This window comes from Fulvia fulva, chromosome 10, assembly GCF_020509005.1.
Source record: "Fulvia fulva chromosome 10, complete sequence".
NCBI classification, from domain to species: domain Eukaryota; kingdom Fungi; phylum Ascomycota; class Dothideomycetes; order Mycosphaerellales; family Mycosphaerellaceae; genus Fulvia; species Fulvia fulva.
The window spans coordinates 2,118,384-2,130,884 of record NC_063021.1 but is presented as its reverse complement, the minus strand read 5'-3'; the positions used below and the strand labels follow the sequence as shown (position 1 = coordinate 2,130,884).

Sequence of the window (12,501 nt, the reverse complement as noted above, 5' to 3'; positions counted from 1 at the left end):
GTGTTCTTATAAGACCTTATTAATATATAATTAGAACAATGCTAGTCCGTAATATAAGCCGAATGGCAACACTAGATACTCGTAGATGCCGTATCGTGTCGTAAACGCCGTTAACTACTCGTGCCCTTTAGCTATCCGTAACTTGTTAAAGGCTACTATAATGTCTAGCTTCGTAAAGTACTTCTTACCGTATATACGGTTAAGCGTCTCTTATATTAAGGGAATCGGATACCGGTTCTTAATAGTGATCGTATTTAATCCTCTATAGTCGATATAAACACGTAGCCTACCTCTAGGCTTACGTACTACTAGTACTAGTATAGGAGACTAGCTCGTCTTTTGCCCTACTTTCCGTACCTTCCCTTTAGATATTTACTCGTCTAGCTATTTCTTAACTGCCTCGTTCTCCTTCTTAGCTAGGCCGTAGGGCTTACGGTATAGTGGCTCTTATAGACTATTAGGCTTAATATAAATCTTATGATCTACGCCTAGTCGGTAAGGTAGGAGTCCTTTATAATCCTTAGCTAAGAAAGCGTCCGTAATATCGTAGTATATCGGCGGCAACTTCTCCTTCGGGTTATAATTGAACTGCTTGTTCAAGAATTAGTCTAGACTATTAGTAGCTATTACACTTAGCTTAAGCTCTCCGCCGTCGCTCTTACGCCTAGTAGGCATAATATAGAAGTACTTAGCCCTAGGCCGGTACGCGTACATCCCCTACGCGCGTTAAGAAACGCCCTAGTAGTCTACTTCTTTATCGTCTATGTCTTCTAGGTTATATAATAAGACGTTTAGCTCTGCCCCTCCTACTATAAAGCTCGCTACTTCTCTAGTAAAGGGCTCTAGTCCGTACCGTACTAGTGCCTACTTCTTCTTCTCGCGGTAGTTTAGGGATTATACTATTATCGGTGTCTTATTCTATAGATAGTGACTAAAGTAGTAATCCGACCTAAATGCCACCTCGCCTGTCTCCTAGAAGATGTTTAGGTTATACGCTATAAGCTACGGTAGGCTAAAGACGATGTCGTCTTCGAGGTCGGTGACGTAGTATAACATTTGCTCGTAATAATTGCCGATAACTACGTCTATAAGGGCCGCGTGTATAATCTGCCGCGTAGTAGCCGTTCTATCTCCTAGTGTTAGTCATCGGCTTTACGTTAAAGGGATCAGGGGTATTATATATTTACGTATAAATTTCTAGTTAAGAAAGAGAGAGGTAGAAGTAGAATCTATAAGGCCTCGAGCCTTTCTATATTATATTATTACGGGTAATACTATATAAGGGTATATAGCTAGCTATTGCTTATCTAGTACGTATACCGATATCTTAAGCTCCTTACTATAGTCTATTACCGTCTCTTACATACCGTGTCTCTCAATCTTATACTCTTTCTATCCTAGGAAGTTCGGGTGACCGCTATCTACTACGCTTAGGTAGCGGTCGTACTATTTCCCTACTACGGATCGGCGGCTAGGGAACTAAGGTTCGCGTTCGGATTCGGCGTAGTATTACGTAGACGCGGTGTGCGATAGTCGCTATCGTACCTATATATTAGGCATTTAGGGTTAGTCGATACGTAAGAACCTATACGGTAGCGGTAGTACTTACCCTACTTCTTAAGGTCTTTGCGCTACTTACGGTTAAGCGTAGGTAGGTTCTATAGATATATCGGTAGATCCTCCTTCTTCTTAGTACTAGCGTACTATAGTAGGCGCTATACTAAGGCACCTACTACACCGGTAGCGGTACTAGTAACTACGTTACCGTTATTCTAGTTATTCTAGCCGCTATTACTATTCGAGTTACTATTACCCCGGGGCCGCTCCTCCTACGGGTATAGTCGATCTGTCTCGTAGAAACTCTCGTCTAGTACGGTATACTCCTCGATAACGTCTTATATACTATCTAGGCGGCGGTCGACTTCGCGGTCGCCGAAGGTCTTAATAAAGTACTTACGGTTTAGTCGGTTACGGAACAGTATAAGCTCGGTCTTATCGGTCTATAATATCTAGGCGCGTAACTTCGAGTAGCGGGCATAGAAGGCTATAAAGGTTTCGCCTTATTCTTACTTATAGGTAGCAATATTAACTATAGCCTTAGTTCCCTTATTACGTATACTATATTAGCGTGTTATCTAGTCTAATAACTCTTCTCTAGTCTTAAACTCGTTAAAGGACTACTATCTAGGCATAGGGATCCTCGGCTTAATACTTCGCTAAGGATCGCCTTATATCTACCTATATACAAAGCGTAGACTATCTACCTTAGTACGGAAGGTTACTATAGTTAGCTTTAGGAGAACACTACTATACTAGCTATCGAAATTAGGGTCGTTATCGTTCTTAAAGTGCTTAGGGTTAGGCACACCCTTACCGATCTCTATACCGCGAGTAAGAGTACGGTCAATAGTAAAGAGACGTTCTAGAAGGTTAACTAGTAGTGTCGAGGTACGGGTATTACGTATTCTCGAGTTACGACTATTATTAGGTCCTAGTCGCGGACGGTCGTTATTACGTCCTCGGCCATTATTACTACGGTTATCGTCGTCTCTATCGTTATTACTACTACCGCTACCGCCCCCTCTACTAGTAGCTTCGCGATACCTACGTAATAGCTACTCGAGTAAGGTCTCGCGTAGGCGGGAACGAGAGGGTCGGCGGCCTAAGCGGCCCCTACCTCCGTTCTATATAGTATCTCCTACCTTAAGCCGAGCCTTTAGATTATCGACTTCTTGTTATAGGGCCTAGTTCTTTGCCTTAGCATCTTATGCCTTCTTCTTCTCCTTCTCGTAGATCTCGCTAATCTACTTATATAGGTTATTAGCTTCCTTATATTTCTTCCCTAGCTCTTATAACTTAGCTAGGTCGTAATTCTTCTTACTCTTAAGATCTACTACCATTTTCTATATAATAAGCTCTTCACTTCGTAGCATCTTATAGATACGGTCGTATTCGGTATATAGCGTAGTATACTAGGTGTTCTAGAGGTCGTTAGCTCGCTCTATTATATCGAGTTGTCTGCCCTTAGTAATCGCCGTATTAACTACTTATAGTACGAAGTCGTAGGTAGTCTTCGGGTATTAGGATATAAGGGTCGTAAGGTTATCTAGAGTAACATTCTAGTATTCGGATACGAGAATATGTTCTACCTCGTCGAGTAATAGATATACCTCGTCTAGGTCGCCGCCTAGGTTCTCTTCGAGCTTAAACTCGAATAGTTCTATAAAGTTAATCTTACTACCTTCTTCTCGCTCGAAGGCCTTCTAGTAAGCTTTATTAATCTCTTATTATAGCGCGATACCGGTGTCTACTATAACCCGCCGGTTATCGTCCTATATCTAACTCTAAGGAAAAGAGGAGAGGTCGGGGAAAAGAGATGTACGCTACTTACTTTTGCCCTTAGGCTTAGGTAGCGGTAGTATACCGCCGTTCGCTATTTATAAAGTTATATTATCTAGGTTCGGGGGAGGCGTAACGGTGCCTATATCCTAACTGTCTACGAGCGCGCGACTACCTACTAATAATGTCGCCGCGTTACGTTCTCTAGGTATCTACGCGCTATACGCCTTACCGTATACTATATTCTAATACGACTCTACGCGTTCTTAAGTTCTACGGTTCTGTCTGTTCCTATTATTACGCGTCCCTTACCTAGATCTGCGATCTAGGTAGTAAGGTAGAACAAACTGTAAGGGCGCGCGTACTATAGGGTCCGAATGAGATAGTTGTTGTTCTACGAAGCTACGAAAGAGGAGCGCGAGGCGCGGCGAAGTTATAAAGCAAAGCCAAGCCGCGCTAACCCGATGCAGAAGGTCCGCGGTTCAGCCTGGCCGACGCAGCTACAGTGAGGGGTCGCGGGCTGCCCGTGACACTACGGCAACGTTACGTAGTATCCAAAATTAAGCAGAAAGCACCTTATAGGCAGCAGGTTATAGAAGCAGTGCATTATGGGTCCGGATAGCCTGTTGGGGCAATCCGATCCACCTGTAGGCTCTGCATCTTAATATGCCGCGAGTGCCGCTTCAAAATGCGATGTAGGCAAGCTGCAGTGACGACAGGGTGTCAATAGTGTCTATTTAATTATGCAATAGGTGCATATTGATGTAGCCTGTCCATTTCGAGCTGCTTGAGGTGCATATTGCAAAGGCAGCGCGGCTGCAGGATGAAATGGACAGGCCCTAACAATGCTATCGAAGTGCACGGAAGGAGTGGGCCACACCTTCCGGTCTTGGCTGGTCCATGCTTCCGAGTCACCATCGCGGACCTCACCAACGTCTCTAGCACACCCTGAGCTGCTCGTATACCATCACCAACACCGTATACAATGTCGCGCAGGCCTAGCATTCGCAAATCGCTGCATGTCATCCTCGCAGAGTCTAGTTCGAGCAACAGAGGTAAGCGTAAGAGCAAGGACATCGGATGCCAGGAGAGCAAGAGTTGAGGCAGACGTGATTTGGAACCCACTGACCAAGGATACAACCTGAGGGTAGCCTGGCAGGTATGCTCAGCCTATATATTCCGTCAGCGTGCGTATGGCCTCCAGACGATCGCGACTAGTCTCCTTGACAAACCACTCAGGCATAGTATTGAGCCCGCATGGTGGAGGACCCGGGAAAGTGGCCAAGTTGGTTGCGAGCGGTGGCGAGCGAAGCACCAGGTCTGCGCTGCTGCTAATGCGAAGATGGTTCCGATGATAGAAGACCGGTCCGTCTTCATTGTTGGCACCGCGACAGGTCATGGTCCAGGCCATCCTGCCGCGGTCATTGCGCAAGGCTTCTCGTCTCCATTCGTCGTCAAAACTCAGCTTCCAGGTCTCATCTTCTGGAAACTCCTGGTCCAGTGTCAAGAGTTCCTCGTAGATGCGTTCGCGGATGCCGCGTGGCTGTTGGAAGAACAGGGGTCTGTCCTACTGGTGCGGATGCCGAGCTGCTTGTGGGAGCGCTGGAGCAGGAACCGGTGGTGGAGGTGGCGCTGATGGTGGCGGGACGTAATCGCGCGCATGCCGCAGATCATAGCGCGAGGGCTTTGGAGCCTGTCTTTGGGTTAGAGAGGCTAGCAACAGTGTTGGAAGGGGAGGTAAGGCTTACAATATCTGTTTCGTCGACGATTTCCTCCTCGTCCGAGTACATGGGATCGCCTGGTACTAGGAACCGCGGACGATGGCTAGAGGCTGGTGTCGCAGCAGGGACAGATGAGAGTGGTTGTGAGGCAGCGCTACCTGCAGGACCAGACACTGTCGCAAGGCTGGACGGCGTCGGCACGGCCAGGTACTGGCCATAACCGTGGCCATCGGGCCGCGATATAAGGATGAATGTGAACGACTGTGATGTGGCGCCAGCGCCAAACATTGCCGGTAGGTTATGCGGTGTCGGCGCTGCTGGCTGCTGGTCGTGGCTGGTGGTCTGTAGTCGAGGGCTGAATAAGTATGGCTGCGCGCTGGCGACAGCAGCAGATGGCTGTTCATGCCCGTCAGCATCATTCTTCAGAGACGGCGAGCGCCAGGATGCCATATACTTACAGTGATTGGAAGTGGCGCATTGGACTGTGCGACTGCTGGCTGTCCTGCCTCTTCGTCTACCCACTCTTCTGCGGACGGCAACAGCATGGCGGGCATATTGCGAGCATCAGCAGGAACGTCTTCGGGTATATCAGCAGACTTCTGCGACATGTCCGATGACTGGATCGGATCCATCATGGGCGTTGTGTTCTGCTGTTGAGATCAAGTGGATGGCAAGCATGAAACTCGACTTTATGTCTGTGCGGAAGAACTTCGCGCCTCAGGCAAGCTAACCTAATCGGCCACAAGAACCACAACCGGGACCACGAGCACGAACATCGTTGGCTGTGGCCGCTGCTGGGCGCCCGTGGTTCACTAAAAGGCCTGTTTTCAACGACAGCTCGTACGACGAGCATCGTATGTGATTGTAGATCTCCCTCCTGAGATAGGAAGGAACCAGAATGTATGGACGTTCTGAGATTCTAGGCAAGACTGACAGGCATGTCTTGTATACTGCTGAGTGCGAGTGTAGACAGACACAAGAGGAGGGTTATAGCGGTGAGAAGGCCAAGAGAGGAGACGGCGATGGAGTTTATGAGGTCACGGTATGATTGCTATGTGTTACATTCCATTGTGTCTCAGGAATGCTGACTATACAGGCTACCCCGACGACTCTGAAAGCCTCATTGACTACTAGACGGTAATTGTACAGAATATTTTCTGTCATACCACCGATCGTCTTCAGGCCACGGTGCTCCCGTCTTTCAACAATCCAATGTGACTAGGCTGCTTTCCGCAAGCTGCATCAGCAGGAAAGGGCACTGGAACATATAGTACGGCACTGCACGACGCTCTCTACGAGATCAGTGAAGCACCCACTTACTATTAGCGACCCCGAACCGAACACTATATTTCCTGACGAAGAAGATGGAAACACGGACTGAAATCCCGAGTAGAAGGAGCTTCTTTCGATCTTCTTGAGCTAAGCTGCGACTGTGTTATGCAGTAGTCGTAGTGTTTGCACCACTTTCATGCAGCACAATACCTGTGACTAGGCAGTCGTTACATGTCTCTGTGAGTCGACCGCATACGCCCTTACTTGCCTGTCCTCCTAACCCAGCTCGATACCGAGGGCATCTGCGACCCATTCCATGCCCTCGTCGATGGAAGACGACTGGATAGAGAAGGTCTTCAGCCCTAACATCTCTCCGAAAGCCTTAGCGAACGCCTCCTTGTTCTCCTCGAACCGATCGACCGGTCCGTCCGCCTCAACGATGATACACAGCTCTTCCAGGCCCATGAGCTGCTGCATTGTGTTCATCGCCAGCACAGTCTGTTCGAAGTCGTTGACAGTGATGGTCAGAGACTTTAGATGGCGCGAGCGAGCTGGGCGCATCGACAGCATGAAGTGTCCCAGTGATGCTGTGTTCAGGCCCTTGTCGTCGCCTGAGATCTTGAAGTGGTTCTGGTAGTAGTAGATGCTGCAGGCTTCATTGAACACCTGCTTGCATGTTGCGAGGAGAGCGGCGACAGGCTGCTTGCGGACCTCGCGGCCAGCAGCGCTATCCCAGCGACGGAGGGTACTGCTGCTGCTGGTACGAACCTGTCCCCACTTCACCAACTCCACTGTACCGTCGGTGCCGGGGCTGATGGTAAGAGCTTCCTCGTAGATGCCGTTGCGCATCTCGCCAGGAAGCACCTCCGGCAAGATGCAAGTGCGTGATGTTCTGATTGGAGGCTGAGTGGTTACAGCTTGCCTCGCAGCGCCGTTGACACCGCTCGCGCCAATGGTCTATCGCTAAGGTTAGCTTCGAGGATGCATCACATCGAGACATGCTGACTCACGAGGTAGTGGCGCTGGAGAGCGCTGAACTGTACGGGCTCATTTGAAGGCGCAGTACTCGCGTTGGATGCCGAAGGTGAGCCTGGGTTCTGCTGCGCATCGTAGGCGTTTGGAGAAGCTGACGCCTTCAGTGTTGATGCGGAAGACTAGTCAAACACGGTCAGTGCTGATCAAGATGGCATCAGAGATCACTTACGCGAGCGTCGCGTGTAATACGGGCTCGACCTTCTGTTGAGGGCTGGTTTGCGGATGGTGAAGTTGAGCGCGGTCGGTCCTGTAGACTCAGCTGCTCCAGAGAGGCAGCAAGGGCTTGAGAATCCTCAGGAACCATTTTGCCTGCGTGTTGTTGTGTTGTCGCGGGTTGAAGTTGATGGGAGAGCAAAATCGCAATTTATCATCGAAAGCGGACCCTGCTCAATTTGTATCACAGGCGAAGCAGCGTCCACGCCTGCCACGGCTTGACCCACGCCCACGAACATCAGAATCTGTGGCTTGAACAAGCCAGTGTGCTGTGCTGGATCTTTGCTCGCACCTCAGCAGAGTATACTCATACAGGGCATCGAAACCGAAAGCAGACGCCAAGCATCATGCTCAGTCACATGTATTCCGACTACCTGGTGCTACATTCGCAGACAGAAGATCTATACGGCAAAAGAGGGGATAGTAAGGAAAACCTCTGGAACGATTGGAGAGCCAAGGAAAAGAAATGCGAAGGCCGATATAGCATGATCGTGTTTGCTATGTGTCGCATGTTGTCTTTAGACATGCTGACTACACTGCATTGGCTGCATTGCACATATTGGCTTTGTCCCACACTCGCCAGCCTCTTCTTTGTGCACTCAACACTTCCCTCGACCAAGCTTACCCAACCAAAGCTTCTTTGTTATAACAATATGTCTCTCCATCCACCTACGTCTTCCTCATCAACCTCTTTTGCTTTGCCTTCTCGACCTTGAGCTTACACTTCTCCAGCGCTGCCACAAGATTTTCCAGCTACACCCACCTCTGCTTCGCGCGCGACTCTCACATCACCTTCACCTCCGCCTCCAGCTTGCGCAGCGCCACCTCCACCAAGCCTACCTCACGCGAAGCTGCGTCGTTATAGTGCCCATCTAATGCATCGAGGACGATGGTAAGATGCTGGAGGTTCGTAAGGGCCTTAGCGCTCTTACAGAAGATGCACACCTCTTCGAGATCCTAGAGGAGGATAGTCAATCTCGTAATGCCAGTAAGGCGGACGTCGCTAGTGTGGCGGAAGAATTGCTTGGAGGGCGGAAGGATCGTGCGATCGTACGACCCTTGTACCAGGCCTCTAATTGGGACAGCGATGTTGTTGACGCTGTAGAACAGTGCGCATGACTCGTCGTTGATCTGTGAGCAGGTCTGCAGGATACTCAGGTTGCTCGGAGCGAAGTTGATCGTTTCCTCGACCCATTTGCCTGAGAAGCGGGTGCGTCCCTCGAGTGGATCGTGCCAGTGCCGTGCGACCATGGAGCCCGTGCTGTCAGTCTTTGATGTCGGTCGCTTTTTCAGGTAGACGCGGCCGTCGGCAGCGGGCTCGACGGTAAGAACGAACTCGTAGATGCGATTGCGGAGTTCTGCAGGGAGTTCCAGGAGGAAGCACCGAGTGGTAGGAGTGTATTGGTTGTTCGGGGCCAAGAAAGAGCCACCTGTCGCGTTGGCACTATATTTGTGGGCTTGGGACGATGCGCTGCGATATATGGTCAGTCATCTGATATTGCAGAGAGGAGGAAATCACTCACTCTGCTGCAAACTTCAACGTGTAGCCTGCGATAACACGCGACATCTTTGCTGAATGGTTGTAGAGCGAGGAATGTTGTTGACATCAAGTGAGATGCTAATGTGTGGCAAAAGTCGGTGGCACGTGCTCGGCACGAGCGTAAATTTGTCGAGTGAATCTAGAGAAAGTTGTCCGCCTTCCACGATCTGGACCCGATTCACTTATCGAAACTGGCGATTCTTGGTCATTGATACCAACGAACATTGTTGAGTAGTAATGCAGATCTACAAACACGACGTGCAAGCACAGAGCCTTAGCAGTACTGAAGTCTGAGTGCAAAAAGTACTGTCATAACCAATTCACCTGATCAATGGACTGCACATCTGGCTGTACGGCAGTAGACTTGAGCGAGGCGTATGCTCTTGAACTCATCCATAATCGAAATTGGTCTTTGGTCTCGTGGACACTCGCGGGCGTAAGCCGGGAATAATCAGGTCATGACTGCTACGAGAACCGTCCACTCGTCAGAACCGCATGCTGATGTCGTTTGGTGGTTCCTGAAAATCGCCGAGGTCGTCTGCTCTATGCATACTGTCTTCAGCACCTGCCTCTTACGGCTAAGCCGGAGGTTATCTCGGACTTTCGATGTACTGTCATCTTCTATCCTTCAGCTCGGGCAGGAATCGTCTCTTCGGTATTAGCATCACGATGAAAGTAAGTAGTTCATGCCCAGTCATCCTTCTTCGAGGCGAGGTTCGGAGGCTTGACGACGGTATGCCACTTCGCTTTCTTCAGGTAAGTCGGCCTGTGACGCAAAGAAACTCTGCTCAAGTCCATATCCTCGGGTGTCCGCTATCCCTCTACGAGTAAGATGATAATCAAGCGAATCCTTCCCACCACGGAGTTCTCGCCGCTCCAGTCAGAACGTTCAACGCACGCCGGTGGTATACTCCAATCGACACTCTTGCAGTCGGTGTGGCCAAAGCTCCTGGTTGTGAAGAAGAGTGAAAGCTGACCAAGCATTGTCGCTACTTTGCAGTACAATCCGTAAAACCAAAAGCACGACATGCCGATATCTACGCCAAGAGAAAAGACAAGTGAAAAGAAGCACTCCGATCGCTCAAAGTATGCCTCAAAGAGGGTAACAAGTCTCTATCTAACTTCCAATACATTGCAACGAAAGGCCAAATGAGTTCGCGATCGCCGCGTTGCTCGAGAGGTGAGGTCCGTCTCGTGTCGAACCCGCGACGCGCACCTCCTGAAACCAAGAAGCGTGGGGAATAGTGCGAGAAGGAATCGGGCAAGCCAACGATTGCGAGTACGCTGCAGAACGCCAGTGGAATGCCACGCTAAAGCCAGGAGAAGAATGTCTGTCGTCTTCGTGGAGGTTTACGAGGTTTGCAGTCATTTGATCGCAGGGTGATGCACGTCGTATGCGCGTCTTTCGCATTGCATGCTGCAGTGTCGATCGAACATCTGCCCGGGCAATAGGATTGCTGAGCCCTAGCTCCGGCGCCGGAACGAGTAGGTGCTGGAGATAGGATCGACTGCTTGCTCAACACCATGGCGCAGTGTGTTTGGTGTCCGGTGTACGGGAGTATTTGTTGATCCGTGCCGTTGGTGATGACTGAGATCTCAGGTTGCATCTCTCTCAACGAGACCAAGGTGTTGCGATTGTTGTTGCAACAGCGAGTGTGAGATTTGGCTGATGGGCTGTGGTGCTGAACGAATGTGTTCCCCTGAGATGATTCTATTCATGACAATTACCTAGCCACGGATGAGGCTCAGTGGCGGGTCCTTGCAACCGTCATTCGACTTGAGGGCTCCAACCTCCACTGGAGTAGCCAGAATCCGGGAATGTGGTTCGCCTCGTGTGTGTATCTGGTTGTTGCGATCTGTACTTCGCATGTCGTTCGCATGCGTAGCCAACTAGGACTGTTTTCTCTTGCACAGCATGACCACGCTGTGCTCGTGCTGCGCATGGATCGACGGCATGCTTGTGATACAAGCATTTGCAAACCGAGTACCGCTCAACGATCTGAAGACACATCTTGTTGCTGATAGTAGAAGCAAGTATTAAGCAGAGCTAGCAAATGCGCCACCAACGCTTGAGCTGTACTGAAGAATAAGGAGCTTGAAGCAAAAACCGATATGCAAACAAGTGAGGTGAGGTAGAGTATGGGTACAAGCGCATTTCAGGTAGTGGCAACCTTGTTTTATATTAAATGTTCATGCGGCAGGAATGAGCAGGAGGAAGAGGGTACTGTAAGTCAGTAGACCACACTTGCATAGGCTCCACAGACAGCCATACCGCTTTGGCAGACCTCCAAGTCGTAGCCTGCGATAGGTTGAGGCGCATTTGCTCGCCTGGCTTGGTGCAATCGAAGCGGACGCATCCGAGCCGGATGGCAGACGGCATGAAAGTCGGACTCGGTCTGAGCTGTGCGAAAGGAGACACAGTTTTCCCGGGGACGGCTCTCGCATCTGTGAGAGGCTGATTAGCATTACGATCGGGCAGTAGACAAGCAGGGGAGGACCGCGTCGCCCGTGACCCGGGAGACTAAAGGGTTGGAGGAACATGCACTGCTAAAGGATGGGGAGGGCCACACGGGCCTGACCAACAGTAGCCTGGCGTTGGTCATGCTCGATATACGAGTGCAAGGCAGACGACTCGATGTGAGTGTCTGCAGCAGCCAGCCGCGGCCGACCATGCGGCCAACCTAATGCACGATTCCCTGTCAGTCCACGACGTTGACGATCAACGACCGCAGCTTTGGGCCGGGAGGTGTGGAAAGCGTTCGTCGTCATGCATAGCTGCCGACGACCAGGTCAGCAATTAGTGTACGGAGGGCCAGTCCATACGCAGGTCCAGCAGTGGAGAGAAGCGTGAAGAAGCGGTCGGCGAACGATTTCCTGACCCGAGCTTTGACGTTGGGTGACAAGGCGAGGATGCGGCTGCGCTCTGTGGAATCAGCAGGTGGTGTCCTCGAGCTCGCGTTCTCGTGTAACATTCGCAACCCGTGGGCTTGGCTTGTTCCGAGGCCAGAAGCGAAGAGGCGGCGCCAGGGGGGTGCTTCCGTCAAGATACTGCTAAGATTAGCCATCTTTCTGCCTGATGCCGAGCATGCATGCACCAGGCAGCAACATGCGTGGGGGCCAAATGATGGGACAACCTCATCAAAACATCCTCTGCCAGCGTCTTAGCCTGCATATCAAAGCAGCATCGCTCATCAGTAATGTCCGCGGCCATGTCGGTGTCGATGTCGATACATCGAGCGTGGCGATTCCCTTCCACCACTCGCGACGCTCTGCTAACAATTACCACCTTCGACCAAGCACGTGTATGCGGCTCTGCCATCTCGCTACTGACGCCATTCCTTCGCTCCTTCAGGATCAACACCCGGACGGTGGCCGTGGGAG

The 12,501-nt window shown here is 50.4% G+C and overlaps 3 protein-coding genes across 3 annotated transcripts; all 3 read right to left on the bottom strand.

Moving 5' to 3' along the window:
* Nucleotides 1-4,906: 4,906 nt before the first annotated feature.
* Nucleotides 4,907-5,695, bottom strand: CLAFUR5_12143 (uncharacterized protein; the record flags this gene model as incomplete). Its single annotated transcript, XM_047911291.1, has 3 exons — nt 4,907-5,032; nt 5,088-5,456; nt 5,519-5,695. 3 exons carry the CDS (start codon nt 5,693-5,695, stop codon nt 4,907-4,909), a joined length of 672 nt encoding a protein of 223 aa, XP_047767485.1.
* A 913-nt stretch (nt 5,696-6,608) lies between these two features.
* Nucleotides 6,609-7,671, bottom strand: CLAFUR5_12142 (uncharacterized protein; the record flags this gene model as incomplete). Its single annotated transcript, XM_047911290.1, has 3 exons — nt 6,609-7,289; nt 7,343-7,486; nt 7,537-7,671. 3 exons carry the CDS (start codon nt 7,669-7,671, stop codon nt 6,609-6,611), a joined length of 960 nt encoding a protein of 319 aa, XP_047767484.1.
* Nucleotides 7,672-8,537: 866 nt separating this feature from the next.
* On the bottom strand, nt 8,538-9,147 carry CLAFUR5_12141 (uncharacterized protein; the record flags this gene model as incomplete). Its single annotated transcript, XM_047911289.1, has 2 exons — nt 8,538-9,051; nt 9,104-9,147. The coding sequence occupies 2 exons, from the start codon at nt 9,145-9,147 to the stop codon at nt 8,538-8,540; spliced, it is 558 nt and encodes a 185-aa protein (XP_047767627.1).
* Nucleotides 9,148-12,501: the final 3,354 nt, after the last annotated feature.